Raw genomic sequence first — 26,327 nt, forward strand, 5'->3', positions numbered from 1 at the left:
AGGTGGTAGGTGAGAGGGCAGCAGAGTAAGGTGGTGGAGGCTGACAGAGTGGAAGGGAACTGGAAGCGTAGAAAATGGAAGGGAGAAGAAGAAAGAATGGAATGTTGGTGGTGGAAAGAGAACGAGTGGTTTTAAATTCAGGTCAGAACACAAAAAATCTCGCGGGGACGAAAAAATCCATTTAAAATATTTTTCACCCTCCTATTTTTTTGTTAGCAATATTTCTGAAATCGAAGTCACAGGAGACGCTTTTACAAACAAAAAACTATCGTTGTAACAAAACTCTGACGCAGGAAAAGCGTCAAATATAAACAACAGGGTAAGTTACATGCCCTCGGATCTTGCGTGCTCAGAGATTACCAGCTGACATTGATGAGATTTTATGCCTTTTGTTCACTACACATTTTTTCGGTACAATATTTTGGGATACTGTTGGTGCGTGTTGTGGAAGGGGAACCTGGGCGTACATGGAACAGATGTAGGCGAGAGGTAAGCACAAAAGTACCAGATAGATGCGAAAGCTCCAAGTCCCTATATGACGGTAACTCTGTGTGCGTGAAACACCTGGTTTCCGAAAATCGTTAAAGAGAAAGACTGACGCTACCAGTGATGCTCCCGCATCTAAAAAGACGTTACTTTGGTGAAGGGGTTCATGGACTTCTAACCCCTTCATTGCCAAATTCCTTGTTCTGATGAGCTTAACTGTCTGGCTGTACCGACTAAATCATAATCATAGTGAATCGAGTCACATCAAGGGGTGTGGGATGACAAAAAGCAGGGTAAGACCAAAGGAAATGGAATATGTAATAAATAGAGTCAGAACGGGGATCACAGAATAAAGATACGAAGGTATTCTTGGAGCAGATGTAGTACTGTGGGTACTGTGGATTATGAGCTGATTTTCAAATCATCTGTAATATTGTGGGTACTGTGTCTTATGAGCCGACTGTCGGACCATCGATGGTATTGCTGAGCTGATCCTCGGACAATTTGTGATATTGAGGGTATTATGTATTATAATACGATATTTCGATTATCTGTATTAGTGCGATTATGGTATGAACTGACTTTTGAAACATCTGCAATAATGTAGGTGTCTTTGGTAGCATCATTGGGCATTCTGACAGCTGAATTCTGAAGCATCTGTGGTACTGTAGGTATTGTATTATTATCTGATACTTAGAGCATGATATAACGCCAAGCTAGCCCTGTATACTTACTTGTCCCTGATGTTGAAAGATTTCTGTGCTTCGAGGGTGTCGATGAAGGAAAGAAGGAAGTGCTTGTTGCCGATGAGCTGCTCGAACTGAAGCATGGCCACGTCGTAGTTGGTGCGGGGGGCGTGGGCACGGGCCTGCAACAGGAAGGACGTGGACTGATATTATACAGTACATTGACTAAATCACTAGACGATGGAGTTGATGGCATACAGTCACTTCAATACCAAAGGTCTCCCGGTCTCCCCTAAATTTAGTGTCTTGTGGTAACCGCAATCTGAGGAAAATGAAGTTATCATGCTAAATCTGCTTCCTTTACTGTGGGAGGTGCCCCCTATGCATAATAAAAAGCCTTGTACTAGGCACATTATCATGAAAAAGATGCAACCGTTCAAAAGTGAATTAAGTTTCTCACAATATCACTCTGTCTCCTTGTCTTGTGATAGCCGACTATCACGAAAAAGTGTAGGCCTAATTATACTGAAGGGGCTGAGTTTATTATCCCTTCAATCTTACAGCTCCCCTGAATAAAATCGCCTCCTACACAGAATGAGAAACAGTATGGGGAAGAAGCTACCCTTGTACCCAGTTTACTTAGGGATATCATCTTGGCCGAACCAAGCGACACTCAGGATTGGAGGACATAAGTGGGTATATGGGCGCTGTAAGTGTAATTACTTTCCCTCATCACATTTTTGCCAATTTCTATTTTCTCGAAAAAGAGTACTCTGTCCTTTTTTTTTTTTTTTTTTTTTTTTTTTTTTTTTTAACGGTTTAAGAAGTTATTCTAAAATCAAACTGCCTATTCACTTGCAATCGATTTTTGTATATGAAAATAAATATGCAACATAATGAAAAGACCTGGTGACTGGTTACGTATTCCGATATTGCAGCAGCAAATTATCAGTTCCAGTAAGAACGTCTCTCAGCACTGGATGTACAAAACTTGGAGAATACAGTCTAATATTTCAATCTGCTTAATGCCACGCGAAGGGTTAAAAGGTATAGCTAGTAAAGGATGAATCATCATCCTTTAGTAAATATACCGCAAATCATGTTGAACTTTATGTACATCCAACTACAACGGCTTACTAGAGATTGGGATCAGAATTGCACATACTACTTAGAGTGGAAAATACTACCATGTACACATCAGCCTGTTAATATGGTGGCGTCTTCATATTGCATTCTTGCTCTCTCCAAATGACCTCATGCAGCCAAGGGAGTCTTACACTGGAGGGGTTAGATAAGGCCTCCACTAACCCCTTCACTAATTATTCCCATGATGTTTAAAATCGTCAGTAGGCTTGAATAAATTTAAGACCAACTTACCGAAGGCGTTAATAGTGTATAGTAATCCATTTTCTTAACAGAAGAAAAACACGTTGGTTCAAGACAGCCAAATTTACGGCAACTATAATGTATAAAGTATGGTTGCAATGGCCAGGAGAGAGAGCTCGCAGATATGAAAAGGCAAGAGAAAGAAAAAAAAAAAAACTTGAGAAGGAGGTAGTTCCATAAAACTTAAGTAAAATATGGGATAACAAAAATCAACAACGAAAACAAGCATAACGAGCAAGAAAGAGCAATTTGAAAAGGTCAGTCTGAATTGAAGAGAAAAACAAGAACATGAAAACAACGGAGAGAGAGAGAGAGAAACGTGTGTGTGTGTGTGTGTGTGTGTGTGTGTGTGTGTGAGAGAGAGAGAGAGAGAGAGAGAGAGAGAGAGAGAGAGAGAGAGAGAGGATGTACGAATAAAGAGCAAAGACGGAGAAACGTGTGAATGGTGTGCAAAGTTAAGAAGAGAAATGTGTGAGCAAGAAAGTATTATGTGTGAAGGGAGAAAAGGATAGATGTGTATAAATGGTGAGAAACAAAACATAGGAGGGTGCAGATGGAGAAGGGGGAGAGGGAGTATGAGAGGGAGGGAGAGGGGGTATACGAGGGGGTAAGTGAAGGAGAGAGAAAGGGTGAGAGGGGGTGGAAGGAGGGAGGGAGTGTGAGAGACAGTGGGCGATCCATCACTGGGAGCGACATCTTGACAGCTCTACCACTGTTCTTACCACACACACACACACACACACACACACACACACAACAATGTATATATATGTAATTGTATATGTTCAGTATAATAGTACTGTATGATAAATATGTATATACTGTGTTTATATATACTACACTGTTTAAGCATATATTTAAGTCGAGCTATGGCATGTGGCTACATACCCACACACTTCAACCCTATAATAGTAACCAAACAGCTCCCACCTTCCCACCCAGCCAAACACCTCCTTCATCCCACACGCACACAAACACATACACTTCATCAAGGTAATTGTCCGACCCAGATTACTCCGCATATTAATAGAGGAGTAAACTAGAGTATGAGTGAGATCTGCTTCACCCCGTAATTAACAATGGCCACACACACACACACACACACACACACACACACACACACACACACACGTTCGTCACACCACGTAACTACCCTCAGACACTAATTCACAAAGACTATACTTTATCTAACTATTCCTCTCTTACTATCCTGACTCGTCTTCCATCGCTTCTTAGTCTCACATTCTAACTACTCGCTGGGTACTATTCAATTGCCCATCTATCTAATTCCTTTACTACTATTCTTCCTACAAAGATTTTTCTATTCCACTCTCCTCCGGACGACTACTCCTCAGGCACAAACTGGTGAGAATCAATCAAGCTCCTCTCCAATCTCCCAATAACATTGCATGAAGCGCAAAATACTGGCACACGCAACACTACCTGGCCTACAATACCCTTGAACCGGCCGAATATGACCCAGGTTCACCCTTCACTAAATTAATTATTATTTCATTATTCCGTCCTTTCTTTTCAATAAAAGGCGACCACTTCCCCATAGTTTGTAAGCTGCCGATACATAAAACAGAGTAGGAAACGTAGGCGGAATATGTACTTGTCTTTTACACAATGATCCCTAAAAACAACTTCAATGCTACTACTACCTTACACAACAGGGTATCTCAAATACGGGTATTATGTGGTCCAATATTGAATCATAAAACTGCCAGCGTTATCCTACCCCGTCACATATGGCCTCAAAAGGATCAAGAGATATATTCTGGTAGCACCTGCTATTTCTCTACCCTACTCGACCCGCATTCATCTCCTTACAAGCCTTGCTCCTCCCTTGTTCTATACCAGTTTCGCTCCATCCCATATTCACAGCCCAGTCCTGTCCAATTTTCTCCATAGCTTTACATTTCCCTTCATACTCACAATCAATCCCTTACACGTGTTGTTGTTCTTTCGTTCACTCTCAGTTTTGCTCTTCTACATTTCTTTTGTCCTATCCAGTCAACGTTTGGTCCAGTTCTCTCCATGTTTTTTTTTCTTTTTACTTTCTCACCCTTTTACTACCCACATTCATTCCCCTACATGTCTCTCCTTCGCAAGTCCTATTCCAGTTTCGCTCTGTCCCATTTTTATACACCTGTTCTAGCCTCGTTCTCTCCATTTATCATCATTTCTTTGCCTCACTTCACGCCCACATTCATTTCCTTACGCTTGTTCCTCACTTGTCCTACCCTAGCCTCGCTCTGTCCCATCTGTCCTGCCCCATCCTATCTTCGTCCTATCCAGATCTCTCCACTTCTTAAACTTTCTCACCTTCGTCATACTCACATTTATTCTCTTACACCTCTTGTTCCTCTCTTGTCCTCTTCTAATCTCGCTACATCCCATTTGTTATCCTATCCAATCTTCCTCCTATCCAATTCTTTCGACTTTTTACAATTTCTCACCCTCTTTCACGCGCGAAGGGGAAGAAATAGCGCTGCGTCTTGATGGGCCCGGAGGCGTGTGTGAGGGGAAATGGTGGCAAAAGTATTTCATATAAACTTTTACCTGTGGCTCCGATAAGAGGGGACCCACCTTCCTCCTTACCTACCCAGCTCAATATTCCCTCCCTTTCCCTCCTTACAGTTTCCCTTCCCTTCCCTCCCCTTCGTCTTCCACCCCTAGCAACCTCTCTTCCTACCTCCCTCCCCTCTCAGCCTCTCCTTCTCCGTATCTCTTTCCCTACTATAACGTCACCCTACCTCCCAAACCCCCTTACCTCTTTGTGGTTTCAGGCAGACAATAATCTTAAACTTCGGAAAATTGTGTTTGTATATGGGGATGGTAAATAAAGAGGGCAGAGAGAGAGGCTAGAAGGGAGGGAGAAAACTCTTGGAGGTGGGGGGGAGGTACAGAGGGAGGGACACTGGGGAGAATATGCATAGAGAGATGCCAAAGTGAAACAGAAGGAAGACGAAACGGGAAAAAAAAGGAAATAATGATTCTGTACCAAGTAATGAAAGAAACAGGGAAGACAAAATTACGTCGAAGAAGACAAGGAAGGAGAGTCACGAATGAAGGGGAGGGAAGAGCAGAGTGGCAAAAACGTCTAAGGGAAGTAAAGGGTTAGGTATATCGACAGAGGATGGTATTTGGAGTTAAAATGGAAAAGGGAAGTCATGATAACAGCACGATATATGCATGGACCATAAAAGGCTGTGATTAAGTAGAAGTCATATCGCAAATGAGCAGAGAGGATAATTACGGGAGAAGGAAGAGACTAGTGAATACGATGGAAAACTTATCAACCTCAGTTTCCAGTCTACTCTTTACACTTTATTCAGAGAGAGAGAGAGAGAGAGAGAGAGATTCTTTCTATGCAGTCACCCATCTACCTTCTACTTCACACCCATCCACCTGCCTGTCTACTTCCTCCATACCCATTCATGTCTTTCTTCTACTCATCCACTACCCTCTTTCTACCTATTTAACTACTTGTTATCAATCCATTAGCTTTTTTCTACCCGGCCACGACATACGAATGAATACATACATACACACCGGTACATACATTGTGTGTGTGTGTGTGTGTGTGTGTGTGTGTGTGTGTGTGTGTGTGTGTGTGTGTGTGTGTGTGTGTTCCTCTCCTACTCATTTCCATTTCCATACATTGTGTGTGTGTGTGTGTGTGTGTGTGTGTGTGTGTGTGTGTGTGTGTGTGTGTGTGTGTGTGTGTGTGTGAGAGAGAGAGAGAGAGAGAGAGAGAGAGAGAATTTGTGTATGAAGGGAGGCTGGGTGCTTCCCCCTGAGCGAATTAATCACCGAAGAGGGGTCCTTTTTGCGGAAACTTGTGCACATAGACCTCCTCCCCTCCTCTATCTCCCTCCCCTACACTCATCTTTCACTTCCCTTTCCTCATTTTCTCTTCCCTTACTGTTCCTCTCCTACTCATTTCCATTTCCATTCCATTCCACTTCACCCCACTCCATTTCTCTCCTCTCCTTATCGCTCTATTCATTCTCTTCCCATACCGTTCCCTTTTTCACGCTTAGTTTAATTCCATTTTCATTCTGGCCTTTTTTCCCCTATTTTCCCATTCCATTCCTCTCCATTTTCCCTTTGCCTCCCCTTTCTTTTCCTCTTTTCCTGATGTTTTTCCACTCCTCCACTCCACTCCACTCCTCTCTCTTTTTCCCTTTCTTTTCCACTTATTCATTTTCTCTACTTTTCCTCTCTTCCTTAGTTCTTCGATTTACCTCTCCCCGTCCTCTCCTCTTTTACCTCTCATATTCCTCTTTCACTTTCCTTCAACTCCTTTACTATTTCTCCCACTTACTCTAAACTCCACCTCCCTTACTCGTTTTCTCCTTTTAATTCGTCATTCGTCTATCTAATCCAGTAGTTTTTTCGTCCTTTTCCCTTCATTTTCAACTAAATATACCATAATAAGTTTCCTCTTAATATTTCTATTATTTCTTTTTCAACCTCCCGCTTAAATACCTCTTCCACTTTTCTTTATTTCCTGTGTGGGGGTCTCCGACATGTCAAATGGCACTCCCAAAAGGACTCCAAAATATAAACGTAATTCACTGTCTTGAATGGAATATGGAGATCGTTTCTACCTTAATTATTACGATAAAAATGATTATGATATCGTACTCCAGGAGTTAGTTTTCGTCACGTGCTCATTCCCTCCCGACATCATTCTGACATTCTCCTCCACTCTCCTCACCCGCACGTCTGCCCTTTCCACCCCTCTCTCTAAACTTTCTTCTCCCTTCACAAATCCAAATCTCTCGCGCACTCTCTTCTAATCAATCCCTTCTCTCCCTCCTTAATCTCTTCAACCCCGTTACCGTACTTACTGAAATTTCATTATGTCCTGTTGTGAGGCAATTTTATGAGGTTTTGAGGAGCTCCGTAGCACTGAAAGGTACGAAAATTCTCTAAACCTAAAAAAAACAGTATATCTAACCCCTCCAGTTTAAGTTTCTCCAATGTTAAATAAAAACCTGAAGATAGGAAAAACAAATTAGGAAATACTTTACTGGCGAGAAGTGGTGAACCATGTACTCCACAACTCTCCAAACTCTGCTTCCCACTTATACATGCACAACTTACACACGTCTTTCTCTATATTTCCTCCTCTTGTTTTCCCTCCTCTCACTCGCCCCCCTCCCCCTTTCGTACTTCCCTTCCTTCTCTCTCCTCCCGTCTTTCTCCCTTTCTTCCTTCAATTTCTCCCTTCCGTCTAACTCCATCTTCTCGTTCTCCCTTCTTCCCTCATTTCTTTCTTTTCTACCCTCCCAATCTCTCCCTTCCGCATCCCTCGTCTTTTCCTTTCCTTTCCCCTCCTTCTCCTCCATCTCCCTCCCTTCTTCCTCCAGCCCCTTCTTTCCTATCTACCCCTATCTACTTCCCTCTCTCCCTTGCTCCCCACCCTCTCTCTCTCTCTCTCCCTCCCCTTCCATCCTTGTCCATCACTTCTCTCCTTTCATTCCTTTCCATCCCTTTCCCTCCCCATAAAGAGAGAGGGGAGAGTTTTGCCCTCCCCCCACCACCCTTCCTCTGGTAAATTACAAGAGCTCCCCCCATGAATATGCAGGAGGCCACACAGACGCCTCAAGGATAAGTGCAGAGATAGTGCAGGGGTGACAGAGAGGGTGGGGGGACTGGGGGGAGAGGGCAAAGGGGAAGAGGAGGAGAGTGGAAGAGGTGGAAATGAGGGAGGATGAGAAATGGAAGAGGTGAGGGGAGAGAGGAGGTAGTGCTGAGATGACAAGGGGAAGCAGGAGAAGAGGAGGTGATGGGAAAGATGAGAGAGGATGAGGGGAGGAAAGTAGTGTGTGTAGGGAAGGAATGGAAACACTGAGAGGAAGGGACCAGGATGCAGAGAAGATGAGAGGAAAAGGAAATGGAAAAGAGAAGAGAGGATGGGAGGAAAGACGAAAGAAAAGAAATAAATGAGAAAAGAGGAGTGGAAAAGGAGAGGAGAGAGGAACGATAGGAGGAAGGGGGAAAGGGGAGCAGTGGGAAAATGAAGGAAGATGGAGGAGGGAAAGCAGAGAGGAAGGAGAAAATAGAGGAAGGGGAGAAGAGGGGAGGAGAATATAGGACGATGCGAAAATGGCGAGGAGTGGGGGAAACAAAGAAAGAATGGAGGAAAAGGCGGGGGGAGAGTAGAATAACGGGGGAAAGGAAAGGGGGAGTGAGGGGTGAAGAGGGTGGTGTGGGAAAGAAAGTGAGGGGAGGAACGAGGAAATAAGGGAAGGTGTATATACGGAAGGAAAGGGATAATCAGACGGTAGGGAAAATGAGAGGGGAAACTAAGGAAGAAAGGTAAAACAAGGGAGAGAGGAATACCGAGATGAAGGGGGAAATAGGGAAGAAGTATACAAGGGAGCAAGAGGGAAATAGGGGAGGAAGGAATAAACGGGAGAGGATGGCGGAAGCAAGGGAAGGTAGGATAAGAAGGGGGGGCAGGGGAGGTGAAGAGGAGAGGCAGGAGACGGGAGGTGACGGGGATGATATAGGGGAATTAGTTGCAAGGGACTGATAGGGAAGGTGAAAGTGATTGGAGTGAAGGTGGAGGGGAGTGTGCGGGGAGGTGGAGGACAGGTGGGAGGCGGAGGGGATCGATAGGGGAGGTGGGGGATAGGTGGAGGTAGAGGGGTTTGAGAGGGGAAGTGGAGGGGATTGAGAGGGGAGGTGGAAGGGATTGAGAGAGGAAGAGGTGGGGATTTAATAGGGAGGTGGAGGGGATGCTGTGGCGACTCTGAAGGGGAAAGGACAGGTTTGGAGAAAAAGGTAAGGTTACTGCAGCGGAAGGGATGAAGTGCACGGTAACAGGGAAAGGAGAATGGGAATAAACAGGCAAGGAGGAGTGGAGACGAAGGAGGGAGAAAGGGAATAAGAGGAAGGAAACCAAATACAAACCGGGGATGAAAGACCCGTGTAATGAAGATGAGGAGGAGAAACGAGAGAGAGAGAGAGAAACTGAAGTTAGGCACATGGAATATGAAGTGTGCAAGTGGAAATGACTGAAGAAAAAAAAACACCACTAGCATCTAGAAGACAACGACGACGACGATCACGATGATGATGATGATGATGATGATGATGATGACATGGGGCGAGGATGAAAAAAAATGAAGAGAAAAATCAAAATGAGAAAGGAGGAAGAAAAAAGACTAAAAGAATGACGTGGACCAAGACTAAACGAGGGGCGAGGAAGACGAAGAAAGGAGAAAAAAAAAATGAAGGGAGGAGACAAAGGACTCCGGAAGAGCGAGGAAGAAGACAGGAAAAGATGAAGGAGGGGGAGGAGGAAGACTGAAGAGGTAGGTGAAGGAGGAAAATAAGGAAGATGGATGTGCAGCAAGGAATATACAACCGAGGATTGTCTAAATATGGGAAGGGAGAGAGATGAGGAAGATTACAGGAACAACAGAGGAAGGGGGTAGAGGGAGGTAGAGCTAGGAAGGAGAAATATTATATGCATATATTTACGGTGCACAGAGAGCTATATGGCTTTCTGGTGATGCACTGCCAAGGTTTTTATGGCGTGGGTAGAAATACGTAGGTGGTGTGTGTTGCTGACCAAGAAGCCGCGGTGGTTTGGTGATTAATGCGCTTACCTTATGATCTGTGTTTGTCCTGAGTGCAGGTTCTAAACCGAAGCCGTGGTGTATATTTAATTAGGTGTCAAAAGTATACCTATCCATTTGCATGCTAACAATCTATGTTTGCACTCTGGCTATTCATACCAACGACTTATACACTTGGCCAACTGATACACTGTCACTGCAGTACTTCAGCTACCAAATGCAATACGGTCATTACGCTGTATACTCCCGATTCGCACTTTGCCGGCATGGGCAGGGGTTCATTCCTATTTACATCCCTTTCCGTGAGGAAGGTCTGATTCGCAGAAACTTTATACGTACTGATACATGCGGAAATGCAGATCAAAGTATTATTGTACGTGATAAATATAATACAAATTACATATATATTATACATACATACGATTTGTATTGTAAAGATCTAGACAAGTACATACCAGCTGCTGGTGATACATACAAGGTTTTTTTATGGATGAAAAAAATCCCCAGTGGCGTCGCAATGAAAAGGTCACAGACTCCCTGGTTTTTACGTGAAGGGAAGGAAGCTTACAGAGTTTGTGTTCAGACAAAATTGGAAGAGCATTGATGTTGAACAAGACAATCATACTAAAACAGCTGCTGTAACCTAAGAATCTGATACCACTGTAGCAGGGTAGTTTTGCGGCAGACGATTTCCTGTTTCAAATAAGCACCGGCTAGTTGGACGACGCTACAAACATCGCGGTGTGAAAAAGTTATTGGTTTGCAGTGAGCTAATACACTGTTTCGTTAAGAGCTACAAAATTCCATCGTACTGAACATTTATAACCTCTACATTGATGAGTTTAGATCAAGTATATGCACAACTACCCTGTTGCTAATTAATGAGTTCCGCCGTTCTGTTACAAAAATGAAGTTAATCTGCAATGACCGCCGTGTTACAAAATTTATAAGTCTAAGGGCAGCAAAGGCAGTAGACTTAACAAGCGCTTAGTTGTCTGCAATGATTAGCTAAAAAAAGAAAAAAGAAAAAAAAAGCAGTACTCTCAACCAGCCGCTGCAATAATAAAAAAAATAGTACTATGCAATACCAGTGGTGTCGCAACAATGCCAGTGGTGGCGGGTCCATCATGTGACAGGCAAGGTATTAATAATAGTGAGATAAGGGGGGGATGAGAGAGAGAGAGAGAGAGAGAGAGAGAGAGAGAGAGAGAGAGAGAGAGAGAGAGAGAGAGAGACGGGGGGAGGGGGACACGGGATGTGGGTAGGAGTTGGGAGTGGGCATAGAGAAAACATGGACATGGGGGGGGCGGGGGTGATGGGGGAGCAAGGACATGTGGTGAAAGGTGGTAGGAGGAATGGGAGGGACGACAGGGGCAAGGGATGAGGATAGGGGGTTGGGGAGATGGGGAGGATAGTGCAAGGACATGGGATGACGGTAGACTGTTGAGGGAAGGGGGGAGAGCAACGGGGAGGACAAGGACAAGGGATGAGGGTGGTGGGGGAGAAGGAGAACAGGGATTTGGAGTGAGGGTGAAGGTCATGCTGGTGGAAGAGTGGGATAGTAGGAGTAATATGTGAAGATGAGGGTGGTGGTGAGGGTGGTGGTGGTGATGGTGGTGGTGGTGGTGCAGGGATAAGAGGTTAGGGTAGTGGTCGAGGTGACGGGAGGGGTGAAGGGGGTGATGTGCCGGGGTAAGGAGATGGTGATTGATGTACCAGGCGGTAGGATGGCTGGAGGGTGGTGGTGGTGGTGGAGAGTGGTGGTGTGGGACAGAGTGGTGGTCATAGCTATCACTGCCTTATCCCTGACATGGCCGCTACTGATGCACGCAACCGGGATCGAATGTCTGCCTGCCTGTCTGTCTGCCTCCTACCCCCTCCCCTCTATCTCTCTCTCTCTGTTTCTCTCATTTTCCTTACAATTTATCACTTTCGTAGGAATGGAAACGAGGAGAACCATTCCAATCACACTAACAGTCCCAAGTGAACGTCAAGGAATGTTGCAGAAAACCAGAAAACATAATGAGATACAGTACTTATTTGTAACCGGGAAAGATGGGCTTTGGAAGGATAACTTGTTCAAGTGAATATATCGGAGACAAAAATTTGCCTAAATTTCAACTCTGCTTCTCACTTTCCCCTACTGGCTAATATTCCTAACTGGGAGTGCCTTAGTATGTTTCTTCTGTCAACATATGATGCTCTTTGATATGCGTCAAGGCGCAAAGTGATTGACATGCCCAAAGCGTAGCACACGCATTGCAAGAGTAAGGGAATACTAGATGAACTCTGGGATTAGGAATACGACAAAAACCTGGTTTACATGTTCGAAGAGTCTTGACTGTACAGATTTTTTTCCAGGTTATGTCTCATTAATTTTTCATCCCTTCGTCGCGAGAGTCTTGCTTATTCTTTTTAATATTTGCTACCAACAGACGATTCAAAGCAGCTTACGGAAGACTTTTGGGGATGGAGTAGTTAAATATAGCTTTCATTAATGACTAACTACTAAAGACTCTTCCTAAGTAAAATGCAATCATCGGTGGGTAGCATGACAAAACTACGTTCACAATGACGGTGTTAACATCAATTATTCCTTTGCTATCTCTTTTTTCATGACTCATTTTCTTTCAGTCTTGTCTCTATACAGTCTCTGTTGTCTCTTTTATTACTCCAAACGATGTTATTCACCTTCAGAACAGACTTTCAAGCTGGAAGGATTAGATTTAGATTTCATTAACCCTTTCATTACTAGGTTGCTCTCTTAAGCTGAATAAGCTGCTCTGGAAAAGGCAAGAATGAAAAACAGGCCACTGGGCTAAAAGGCATAACATACTAACACCTCCTACTCTCCCAAACCATCATCATATCTCCACTGTCACATTATCTCCTCTCATTAACACCTCAACATCACCTCTTCTTCTCCAATATCCTCCATCATAAAAAAAAAAAAAAAAAGGAGTCTTCCCCGTTTCTCCCATCCACTATTCGTCCTCTCTCGCTCTCTGAAAATCCACTCTCCCTATCAGCTCGGTTCATCTCACTCTCTCACACACGCCCTTTGAATTGACATACGAATCTGGCTTTGTCATTTAAGTGTTTTCGGCCATTATGAATCAGTACCGGTCGCCCACTTCCCTCCTTAATGACCCTCCCTTATCGCCTGACGGAGTTTTGTCCTCATTATGTTGAGTCTCGTCTTGCGCGAGGATGTGGCGGAAGAGGTGGCAGAAGGGCGACGAGGACAAGGTAGGATTACTCAGGACTTAAAGGTGAAGTAATTATTGTAATAATTACTGTTGTATATTGCAGTTGCAGTAAAGGAAACGAGGTAAGCATAAAAGTGGATGACTAGCTGTAGTGGTTACATTCGGGTGGATATTGTGGCTTTTGTGGAGGAAAGACCATGAGGGCAAAGACGGATGATAGTTGTAGTGGATACATTTGGCGGAGGGTGTTTTTGTGGAGGAATGACGAAGACAAAGTAAGACTGATGAAATTGTGGTTGTTGTAGAAGAAAGAAGAGGACAAAGGTGGATGAATGGTTGGTTATTTTTTGGTGGATACTGCACTTGTAGTGGAGGAAAGATCAGGACAAAGGAATGGATAGTTACCGTGGTTATTTTTGTTGGAGACTGATGTCTTGGTGGAGGAAAGATGAGGACAAGGCAGGCGTTTAAGACAAGGTGAGGTTTACGTTACTGAGGACAAAGGTAGAGTTGCTGCAGTAGTTATAAGGATTGTAGTTGTATTGGAGGAAAGGTGATGAGCAGAGGGTGAGGCTTGTATTACAATGAGTAGTCGCTGTGGCTGTTACTGCTGAAGACGGTGGTTATAAAGGCAATAAAGACAAGGTGGAGGTTAGGACTGTTGTGGAATTAAAGTGTTGAGGTGACTGTTGTGACTGTGGTTATGGTCAGTTTTGTGGTAGATGACAACGGTGATTGCAATTGTGGTGGTTTAATTGTGTGGTTATGGTCAGTTTTGTGGTAGATGACAACGGTGATTGCAATTGTGGTGGTTTAACTGTGGTTAATGTGTGTGTGGTCGTTTCTGATGCGGTGAGTTCACTGTGGTTGTTGTATGATAACTGGTGGTTGTGTAGTACCACTGAGAAGCCAGCAAGAAAGAAATGGAAAGGAGAAATCTATCTATCTAGTGCCCGACGCCATAATCCCGTAAGGGGTGGCCATTTGACTTTGAGTTATTTGTTTTACGGGGAGGGGCACTAACCCTCCACCAACCAACTTGTTGACATGTACGGAGCACGAATGGTTTGGTTATATGGTTACCACCCAGCGCTGTAAATGGTTTCTTGGCTTACAGTAAACCATCTGGCTTGTCACTCAATGTAAAGCCACCTGTAAATGAAAGAAAAGCAATAAGAAGTGACATAAAAGATGGGAGAAATAGGAAGAGAGGAGGGCAGGCACAGAAAAAGAATGATAAAGGCTAAGGAAGAAGTAGGCAGCACTACATCAAGTGAGTGGATGATGGAAGACACGAAATGCAACGCTTTTCAAGGGTAGGGAAGCTAGTTCGAAATGAAAGAGAAAATAAGAGTGAGAGATGATTAAATTGAGGAGATGAGTCCTGATTACGAGAGAGACTGAGAACGAGCTAGGAAGGGTAACTGATGATTTACGAGAAAGGCCTGAGAAGATAGGGGTGAGGAGGTAGGCTAGGGGTTGGCACGAGAGGTGAGCACGATTTAGAAAGCGGGGAAAACTACATATGAAATACCGGTATTACTCTCCCACTTTAGTAATATTTCAGATATCATTTTCGAATCCTACCTCATCCCACCCTTTAGTGGGGAAAGAAGGCCAAGATGATGAATGATGGATGGATGATATATGACGGATGATTATAATGATTGTGATGGATCATGATGATGATGATGATGATGATAATGATGATGGATGATTGACTGGTGACTGGCGACTGATGACGACGACAACGATGACGATGACAAAATTTGTACAGACGTCAAACAAATGATAGGAATATAATATAGATAGAGAACTGAAGTCAGGATAGGGATGAGGGAGAGGAATCGGGATGGGAAATTGAGACAAGTCCTTCATTTCCCTGTCCCCTAATAGTGAATTTATGACGGTCGGGATGATAATGCACTCGGCCAGGTCTGATTGGTGAGACGTGGATTGCGAGGCTGCATTAGATCGCTGGCGGGTCGCATCGGATTCACCTGATAATAGTTGACTTAGTGGCCGCCCCGGGGAGTGATTAAGTCTGACACGGATGAATGCGAATCAGGCGGAGGAATGGAGCACCAGCGGTATGATTTAAATAGTATGCCATTTCTCTTTTAGCCCATATACTGTAGTGACGTATCCTTTATTATAACTAGCCTAGCAGAGGACGATTTCATTTTAATCTATCACCAGATATTTTCATTTCAATCTACCACCAGACATTTTCATTTCAGTCTACCACCTGGCAATTTCATTTTAACCCAAAAATAGATGATTTCATATAAAGCAAGGAATGTCAACTCATGTGCCTTGCGCTGAATAAATATCAACTTGAGACTCAGTCAACAAAAAATGACATCTTAGTGAAGAGGGTAATTATTTTCCTCCTATACTCGGCACTCCTTGGCTTTCCTAATGTTTCTCATAACTGACTCAAATTTTCCCATGGCACCTCATTCCAGTGTTCATTCAGGATGGCTACAATACAAGAGCCTCTAACCCTCTCGCTACAGCTCAGCACCACTCCTTCCCCGCTACACCAAGCCATCCTCCCTCACGCATTATTAAAATATCCCAATTTTTCCACTCCCATTCCTTGTACAGCAATAATCACTCCCCCTCCCTCCTCCAAACCTCTCTCCTCCCCTCCGACGCATTCTCATGTAAAATCGGTTAACGCCCCCCTCAAATTAACTAGTACTTCTACAACCATTATCACCATAACAGTCTCCACCACCACCACCACCACCACAACCACCATTCACTCTTCCACTCCCTTCTTACACTTCCCTGCCCAGTCCTCCTCCATCTTAGCTTGCTTCCATTATCTTTCTGCCCTCTATCTACTTCCCTGTTCCCTTCTTAAACTCACCCAATCCAGTCCTCCTCTTTTAAGTTCCCTTTATTTCTCCCGCTTTTTCTACTATGCACCTATCCCATACCGTCCCATATTACAAGTTTCCCTTTCTATCCTCAACCATTCAACCCCACTACCCATCAAAGGATGTAAAAACTGTCGCGTTGTTGTCGTTATCACTCCCACTTTACTCTCTCCACTATAACTTCATCCCCTCCTGCTCATTTTGCTATCCCACTTGCCCTGGCGTTTGTCTGTCTGTCTGTCCATCCTTAAACCCCTGCAATACATTTTTCTCCTAGCTACCTCCAGATGACCTTAACTCAGGCGAGGGGCGGCCTGATGTAGTGATGGGCGTTAGAGCAGCCACTATTAAATGCATGAATACGATGATACTCTTTATTAACTATTACTGCTGCCTTCAGACGATTAACTTCAGCTTCAGGAGAGCTTTTGCAACTTCTAAACGATTTTACATAACTGCAGGACAACTCATACAATCTTTCGACGATTTGATGCAACTTTAGGACAGATCTTTCATACTAATGGGACTAAGCTTGCAGGCATCTTCTCCCCTCCTACCCCGGCCCGTCGCGTCCAGTTTATCAGTCAGCAAATGGGTCCGGGGTGTTGTGATGATAGTGGAGGTCGTTAGTCTGCGGGGTCCCTCTCACCAGCCTCTCTGCTCCTCACTACATGCCTCACCTCACTTCATGATGCAGCTGTGGGTGTCTATGCAGGTGCTGGTGTGGATGTAAGCGTGGTGTGGGTGTGGATGCAGTTGGGCGAGGACAGAAGGACAGGTGTGTGTGTGTGTGTGTGGGGGGGGGTAAGCTAAAACTGGATTCTGGTGTAGAAGATGCGACAGAAAGGGTGCTGGAGGGCGTGCTGGTGAAGACTAGTGATTGTATTAGAGAGGATGGTGATCTTGTTCCAAAGGGGAAAAAATGTGGAACTGGAATGGAGATCAGGGGAACAGAACTGGCTTGGGGTCGACGTTTGTGGGAGCGTGTTACAAGCGACAATAGCCTAGGATGAACCTCCCCCCCACTCCCACTATACTGGTTTTAGCAGTCTAATATGATGGGTGTGTATTTTTAAGAACTGAAGGATGAATTACTGATGGATGTGGGAAAAAGAATGCGTGAAAGTTGGCATTAAAGTTAGTACTTAAGAATATATTTGTATTATACGTGAAAGGTGGACATTTGTATGAAGAAGGAGAATAGTTATATCAAATGAATTTCGGACTGATGTGGAAAGGAAGATGTGAAAGTAAATATGCATGGGAGGAAGTACTCTGGAAGTTGGAAACAGTTCGGCATTAAAGGGGGGGGGGGGAAAGACGACAGAAGTAGACTAAAGAGAAACGAGGGGCGGAGAGAGGAAATGTACAAACAAAAATAAAAAGGGATCAGGACTGAGGTGATAAAAGGAGAAAGGCCATAAAAGGTGGTCAAAAACAAAGGTACAGAGATAGTATACGATAAGCATAATAGAAGCCACAGGGAACGTGAAAAGGGGATGAAAAGGCACAGTACTTCACGGAAAATGATTTGGATAGTTATTTAATAAAATAAGGAGGAGGCAAGGTAAAACGTGTGTGTGTGTGTGTGTGTGTGTGTGTGTGTGTGTGTGTGTGTGTGTGTGTGTGTGTGTGTGTGTGTGTGTGTGTGTGTGTGTGTGTGTGTGTGTGTGTGTGTGTGTGTGTGTGTGTGTGTGTGAGTGTGTGTGTGTGTGTGTGTGTGTGTGTGTGTGTGTGTGTGTGTGTGTGTGTGTGTGTGTGTGTGTGTGTGTGTGTGTGTGTGTGTGTGTGTGTGTGTGTGTGTGTGTGTGTGTGTGTGTGTGTGTGTGTGTGTGTGTGTGTGTGTGTGTGTGTGTGTGTGTGTGTGTGTGTGTGTTTAAATATGTTCTGCAAATGTCTCCTGTATGTCCATGTACTTTCGTCGAGTGTACGTGCATGCTGTAACGATGCGTGTTGTGTACGTTCGTATGTGCTACACAAATCTGTATTGTGTACAGTCCATGTATGTTGCGTACGTCCGAGGTATGCGAAAGTATACCCTACGACGTGTTAAGCATAATTTCAGTAAATAGGTACATACAGATAACCAACGATAAAATACAGTGTGTGAGAGAAAGGGGAGAAGAGATAGCGAGGGAGATGGAGAGGGCGTGAGCATCTCTAGGGAATAATTAGCAAGGCGAACAAAACCTTTTAATACCCTAAGTGGGGTGAAGCCTTTGGACGCGATTAATGGGAGTTTGGTTTTATGTTCAGGTTGCCTTGCTCCACCCACATCCATCCTCACTCCACGTATATACACCCACACTTACACAACCACCTGCACCCACATCCACACCCACACTTACATAACCACCTGCACCCACATCCACACCCACAATTACACAACCACTTGCACCCATATCCACAAACACACACAACCACCTCCACCCACATTCTCGCGTCCACATCCACACCCATACATATACAACCACCTCCACCCACATTCTCACACCCACACTTACACAACCACCTGGGATCCACATGCTCTCACCGACATCACACCCAAACTGGCACAACTACCTGGATCCACATTCTCACGTCCTCATCCACATCTCTTCACTATTCCAACTACCGGTAGGATTATCATCACTATTTGTGCACAGAATTATATATGACAACACAAACCGCTACTCACACCCACACTAACTCCACTCTGCTTAATTACATCCTTACCCACTCTTACATTATTACTTGCACTTAAAGAGACTTTCTCACTACCATACTTAGTCCACTTTGGTGCACCCGTATCCACCATCCTCACACACACACACACACACACACACACACACACACACACACACACACACACACACTAGTTATATCCAGAACCACACACCACCATCAGCACTCGCAACCAAATACTTACACACACTCTAGTTACAGCTATAGCCATATCAACACATCCACACACAATCACCGATCACACCTGCACTTGCTCCCTCATCCATATATATACCTGTATGTTCATTATCCAACAATCTCTCCACATTTACTTAAACCTATGCAGCACCCAGGCCACTATCACTTCATACACAAACCCTCACCTTACTTGCAATTAAAATTATACCCGGCACCATACCCTCCTAAATCAGAACAGACACTAACACCTCGACATCAGGCAAACTTTACACAAATATCGGACCCAAATATTAACCTTTGTACGATACTGTCTACTCCACACTATATTGCTATATCCTTTCGTCGACACTGACACCATCATGAATTTTAAAATCCACGTTAAAAATCAAGATAGTGCCACTGTCGTCGAAAGGATATAGCAATATAGAGTGGATGTTGACAATATCTACAAAGGTTACTTGAGTCACTTACCCATACTCACACGTACACTTATTACCTATACATTCACGGCAGTAAGTTATATCCCAGTTATATTGTACGCCTAAGCCCCAATCTCACACTCAACCTTTTTTATGACCATCTACATTTATAGACCTGCTTTGCACAATACAGATCTTGTACTTCTATATCCATTAATACCATATACACTTCCTCTACACCTAAATTCACTTCACCTTCACCTCACACCCATACCTCACCTTCCTCTATGACCACAAACACTTTCCCATTACTGCATCCACTCAGTCCAAACCTCAGTTCACTCCACCCTCAATTTCTCTCGCCTGAAGTACTCCTTATCACTCCTCTTCGCTTTACACCGTGCCCTGCCCTTCTTTCGTACCCAGTGCCCCCTTTCCAACACACACTCGTCTGCCCTTACCCAACACAGTCCCTCTTCTATATTTCAAAATCTTTTCTTGTCCCATCACCCAATTATTATTTTTCCCTTTCTCTCAGTACACTTTTCCTTGTTTTTGTCTCTCTCCCTCCTCGTCTCATCAGTTTTCCCATACTTAACAATGTCACCCTTCTCTATGAATTTATATTTTCTTGTCCCTCTTCCCGCTTGTGAATTTCCTCTTCTCTTGGGATACTTTTTCTCAATATTTTCGTGCCTCTCCCCGTTTTTTCTGGTCTGCTTATTTTTTTCCCGTTGCTCCCACTTTTTTTTCTGTTGTTCCCACTTAGCACGTTGTTTCCTAGAAAATCTACTCCTTCCTACACATTGTGTATCACTTCGTCCTAATATTCTGTTCAGTCTCTTTATTAGAGTCATATTTACCATCCATCCTGTTTTTTTGTTTTTTTTCCATGACCCTATCTTATGTCCTCTCTCCTCCTCATCTGATGCATCTTTCATCCTCTTCATCCCTCATCCTATTAACCCTACCTTTATCTGCCACTCTTCCTCCTCCTCCCTCTTGAGTCCACCTTTTTTTTTTTTTTTAGTTCTCTTTACGGCCACCCTTCCTTTATCTTCACCCCCTCTACATCTTACCGATCTTTATTACCCTGTCTTACCCTATCTCCTCAACATTTACCTGACCATTTTGTATGTATTTCTCCCCTCCCTAGTTTACCATATGTTTTATCGTGCATCACCTCTTATCCTCCTCCATTTCTCTCTCTAATTCTCCGTATCTTCTATTCTGTCGCTCCTCCCTTTACCTCATTCACTATTATCATCCCGACTGTCCCTCCTCCTCCTCTTCTAATTTACCCACCTTTTTAGCCTGTCTCTCTCCCTACTCCTTCCTCCTCCCTTCCCTCATCCATCTTACTTTCCCTCGTGCTCCTCCTCCCTCTCCCTTATTCAGCATATTTTCCTTCCTACCCCTCTTCCCCTTCCCTCATTAACCTAGACCTTTACACCTCTCCTGTCTCCTTTATTTACCCTATTTTCCATCTTACCCTTCCTCCCTCACCTACATCATCATCATCTATTCTCCTCCACCTTCCTCTCCTTCATTCACCTTATCTTCATCCTGCTTCCACAGCATACTCTCACCCACCTGCTGCTCAATCACCGACATACCCATCTTCTACCTTGCCCCTCCTTCCTACCCCTCTTTCACTTTTCTAACAAGTCTTTCCACACTTTCTCTTTTGCCTTATCCTTTACTCTGCCTGTTCTTCCTAATGTTTCATCTTTTTCCTCTTTCAATCCATCTACTATCCTGTCCCCCCTCACTCTCCCTCACTCACCTTTTATTCAATTCTGTTCCTCCTCGCTCTCAATCTTTCACCTCATCTTGTGCCGTCCTTCCTCATTCTCCCTTATCCACCCCATCTACCCTGTATCCCCTCATTCTCCCTCTTCAGTCTTTCTTCCCTATATTCATTCACCGCATCTTTTACCCTGTCCCTCCTTGTTCTCCATTATCCACACTATCTTTCACCCTGCTCCTCAGTTTTTGTCCCGTCTCCCATTTATGCATACAACTCTCCTGTACTTTCTTCCTCATCCTCTCCCTCATTCACTCTATCTTTTACTTTGTTCCTCCCCCCTCTCCCTCGTTCACCCTTCCTTTTACCCTTTCCCTCCTCACTCTCTCTCATTCATCCATCTTTTACCCTGTCCTTGCTGGCTCTCCCTCACTCTCCCTACTTTTTACCCTGTCCCTCCTCGCTCTCTCTCACTCACCCATCTTTTATCCTGTCCCTGCTGGCCCTCCCTCACTCTCCCCATCTTTTTCCCTGCCCGCCGCTCCTGCCAGCCCTGTTATCTAGCCGTGAAAGCACTCTGGGCCACATTAGCCCTGGCCTGCACCGCCTCACCTCGAGTGGCACAGATAACACCACACACTACCAGTAATGGCCTGTGTTCGCCACACTCGGTGACACGCCCATACTCCTCTTCCTCCTTGGCGCTCTCTTCCTGCCTGCCTGTCTCTGCTGTTTATCTTTCTGCCTTTCCGAGTACTCTGCACACCTGCCTGTTGTCCCAGCTTTCTACCTACCTGCCGGCGTTTCTTTTTTCCAATCCATCTGCCTTACTTGTACCCTTCAAACCAGTCTGTTATAACTTTCTATCTACAGTAACTGCTTGTCAGCCTATCTTCCTTGTATATTTCCTGACTGCCTGTCTTCCTAATATTCTAAAGACCTTCCTAATTTCTAATCTGCCTGCCCATTTTCCTAGCTTCCTACATACGTACCTCCCCACCTACCTACCTCCTCGTTTACCTTCCTGACTTGTTCTAGTACCCTATCTACCTACCTACCTGTCCCCCTAGTTTCCTGTCAGTTTTCTAAGTTTCCAAGTTACCTATTTCCTTTGGATGTTTCCGACCTACTTAACAACCTTCCTAGTTTCTTACGTACAATCTTTGATTTCCTATTTACCCATTTATCCTCCCTATTTCCTTCTTACCTGACTGTCTGCTTTCTTATCCAGTTAACTGTACATTCCAACTACCCGTTGCAACTTGTCCCCTTTCTTATCTGCCTGTCTGCATTCCTAGTACCCAGCCTCATCTGCCAGTCTTCCTTTCTTGCATCCTTTCTGCCTAAGTACCCTCCTAGTGTGTCAGTCAAACTGCCTCGTCCAATTCACTCCTAACTACAGTTCTTCCGAGGGACTTTTTAACTCACTCCCGTACTCTATTCATCTTCGTTCATAAACTACCGAAATAAACATTATATTTTTAGCACTGAACTCCAACAAGAACCCACACAATACCTACTTTACCAATTCTAATACTGCTATTTAAAGCACTATGGATAGGTGGTGATCCCTTTACTGCAGGGGCGATACAGTATGAAGAGGATTAAATATCAGCAGTAGACATCGGCAGGGGGAATTATGGACTGCAGCACCGAATTAGCTCTGACACGGCTCCGTCCAGCCTCCTTGCTTCACTTCCTCGCACAAAGCCAGTCTTCAGCATCGTCTTGTTCATGTCTCATCCTAAATAGAAACTTAACAATAGTTTCTCTCACAGCATATCATCCATGGTTTCGGATGATGTAACATAATTGCCGTAGCTCTTATCCACAGTATCTAACAATATCAGCCACTCAACGCACCGAGTACTTACGACTTTTCATTAACATCCACTGCTCTTCTCATGTCGACTCTTCTCTACATTTACCTCCCTTGTCCTCTCCTCCTCCTACTTCTCTCAGTTTTCACACTGCTTTTCCAGTCCTTAAATACATTCCCAAATTACTGTACTTTCCTTTAAAATAAGTATCGCCTTATGTCTAACCCTCATAATATCTACGCCTGCCCTACCCTCAAATGACTAATCACCTTTCCATCCCCTCTAAACATCGACTCCTCCTCTCCCCTCCATCCAAGTATGAATATGCATCTTCCTCATCCCCCGCTTACAGCTAATGGCCGAGTTTTAATCTGGGACTCAGAGTGATGGATATACTAGCCATCTCTGGAAGGCTTCTAGTCATTATACTACTTGCTTACTTGCCTGCTGCCTCCCTCTCCCCTCCCTCACTTAACCTTCCCTCTCTTCCTAACACACCCTTTCCTACCTACTTACCTCTCCCCTCCTTACACAGCTTTACCTACCTCCCTCCTCAATTCATATATCCTTCTCTACCTCCCTTCTTGCTGCCAGACGCGCCCTTTCCAATCACAGTCATCACTTCCCTACCACCCTGTTCCTCAGTACCCTCTCTCCTCACCTTACGCCAGTCCAATTTGCTATCGTGGTAGATAATAATAATATCCCAACTCAAAAATTATATGACAGGCCCTGAGCGTAGTTTCTCCATGATCCTGCACGTCTCAATTCTGAACAGGATCAATAACGTACTTCATTGTATTTGGTGACAAATTATATAATGTTGAAATAGTACACACAGTACAGGATTTTTATAGCCTTCAGGGATTTTATGACGCAGTGCAATGAATGGCACTTACCTACGTTTTGAGAAGTAGAATTCAAGGTTATTTAAGTCACAGGGACTTTTACAGTGCAACTTCCCGACCTAGTTACCAAATTTACAAGTGTCTTACAGTACAAATTCCCTAGTCCTACAGTACAAATGCCCTACCAAGCTACATAAATCTGCAGTGTCTTAGAGTGCAAGTTTCCTATCTAATTATTAACCACTGTCGATTATACAAGGAAAAAAATAATAATTACAATCATTATCATACAAGAGAAAATGAACCCACTTCTGCTTATCCTAGTACCCATTTAATAACTATGTGATCAGACTTACTATTACCTACTACAAATGTCATCAGTACAACAACAACAGCACTCCTACTGTACCTTGGGGTCGTCGAGGATGGGATGGTGGGCGACTCCGGGAAAGAAGACCTTCATGACGTAGCTGCGGTGGTCCAGAGTGGGGATACCAGACGACTCCAGGTCCGCTGTCAGGTCTGTCATGTCCGTCTGTAGCTCCGCGAAGGCTGGAGGTGGGAAGGGGTAGGCGGCGGTGAGACACGTTAAATGAAGAAAAATGAAAGGCAGCTTAAGTAAAATGCAAGTGAACTACAGTAAAAGACTGGAAATGCAAAAAAACAGGTTAAATTGAAGGCCTGTGAATTGAAAGACAGGTGAACTGAAAGACAGGTGAAGATAAAGACAAGTGAAGAGAAAGACAGGTGATGTGAAAAACAGGTGAAGTAAAACACATGCAAGAGAAGGGCGTGTGGAAGACAAATTATGTAGGTGGCAAGTCAGGTATAACATCGGTGAAGCAGAAGGCATGTGAAGTAAAAGACGTAGTGAAAGACTGGTGAGTGGAAGACTGGTGAAGATGACAGGTGAAGTGGAAAATAGGAAGCAAATATTTGTGATATGGAAGACAGGTGAAGCAGAAAACAGGTAACGCATGAGATGTGATACAAAGGTGGAAGATGGGTGAAACAGATTACAGGTGAAGTGGACGAAAGGTAAAGTGGACAACAGGTGAAGAAGATAGGTGAAGAAGAAGACAGGTGAAGAAGATAGGTATAGTAAAGAAAGGCAGATGAAGGGAGGACGACAAGTAACGTGGTCAACAGGTGAGGGGGAAGACAGGTGAAATAAAGAAAGCCATATGAGGTTAAGACAAAATAACATTACATTAGGTCTTTAACAGAAACCTTCTCTAATATACCAAGATAAATGCATATTACTATTACTAAATACTACAAACGACATATAGACTAAACATTTTCTAAAACCACTTGGGCTACTCAAACTCTTAAGAACTTAGACTAGGCAAGGAGAATGAATAAATGACATGAGAGAGTCAGCGGGGGGAGAGTGAGACAAGCTGACGAGGCAGAGAGACTGACTGAAGAGTAACAGGTTCATGAAGTGAGGAGATACGAGTTATGTGGGTGAGTCAGAGGCCACCTGCGTGAGTTGCTAAGGGACTTGCAGTACGACGGGAGAGAGGTGATAATATGTGTGTGTGTGGGGGGGGGGGGAGTGCGTGCGCGTGCGTGAGAGAGAGAGAGAGAGAGAGAGAGAGAGAGAGAGAGAGAGAGAGAGAGAGAGAGAGAGAGAGAGAGAGAGAGAGAGAGAGCTGCGATTAACCAATGTAGCATAAATAGAAGCCTGGTTCACGAGTCAGCCGAGGAGTGGAAGACAAAGTGAATAAATGAGGGCGAGCGAGAAAGAAAAGGTAAAGATTCAATATTAAGAGGCAAGCCGATAGGTCGCAGGGAGGAGATGTAATAGTTATCAAGGGAAAGGGTACAGCCAGGTAGGAACATGTGACAGATAACAGAGGAGAGAGAATAGATTACACAGACAAAGGAAAAGAACGACAGATAGAAATCGATAAATACAGCGCCACACGCCCACCCGCCCACCCACCCACTCACCCACACACACACACACACACACACACACGACAGCCGCACAGTGAGTCAAAAACACTATTGGGCTGTAATCCTGACAGACAGATTGATGGCCTGGTCTTAACAATACAGAATGTGATGAATGGCTGGCAATATTAGAACACTTGTTTTTACACAGGTTCCGGGAAATGGGGAGTGGGGGAAGGAAAGGGAAAGCAAATGAGATGAAAAAAGAAAAGGCGAGAGGAGTGGAGAAAGGAGCGGAGAAGAGCGACGAATAAGGAAAACAGGGAGAAGACAAGGAAATGGGAGGCGGAAAGAAAGGGAGATGAAAGGAAGGCAGGGGTGGGTGAACTGAGAGAAGAAAATGGAGAAGAGAAGGAAATGAGAGCAGGGGC

General features: G+C 44.2%; 1 protein-coding gene across 1 annotated transcript in view; it reads right to left on the minus strand.

The window, feature by feature from the left end:
- LOC145413547 (plexin-B-like) overlaps positions 1 to 26,327 on the minus strand; it is an 889,679-nt gene that overhangs the window by 44,938 nt on the left and 818,414 nt on the right. Inside the window, exons 10-11 of the mRNA XM_080283243.1 lie at positions 24,404 to 24,546; positions 1,221 to 1,354 (exon numbers count right to left, since the gene is read on the minus strand). Of these exons, the coding sequence (XP_080139369.1) occupies positions 1,221 to 1,354; positions 24,404 to 24,546 (277 nt within the window). The remainder of the gene's footprint in view (positions 1 to 1,220; positions 1,355 to 24,403; positions 24,547 to 26,327) is intronic.

The sequence above is a fragment of the Coenobita brevimanus genome, chromosome 96 (assembly GCF_032717465.1).
Source record: "Coenobita brevimanus isolate Jiangsu-jjx chromosome 96, ASM3271746v2, whole genome shotgun sequence".
Classification (NCBI taxonomy): Eukaryota; Metazoa; Arthropoda; class Malacostraca; order Decapoda; family Coenobitidae; genus Coenobita; species Coenobita brevimanus.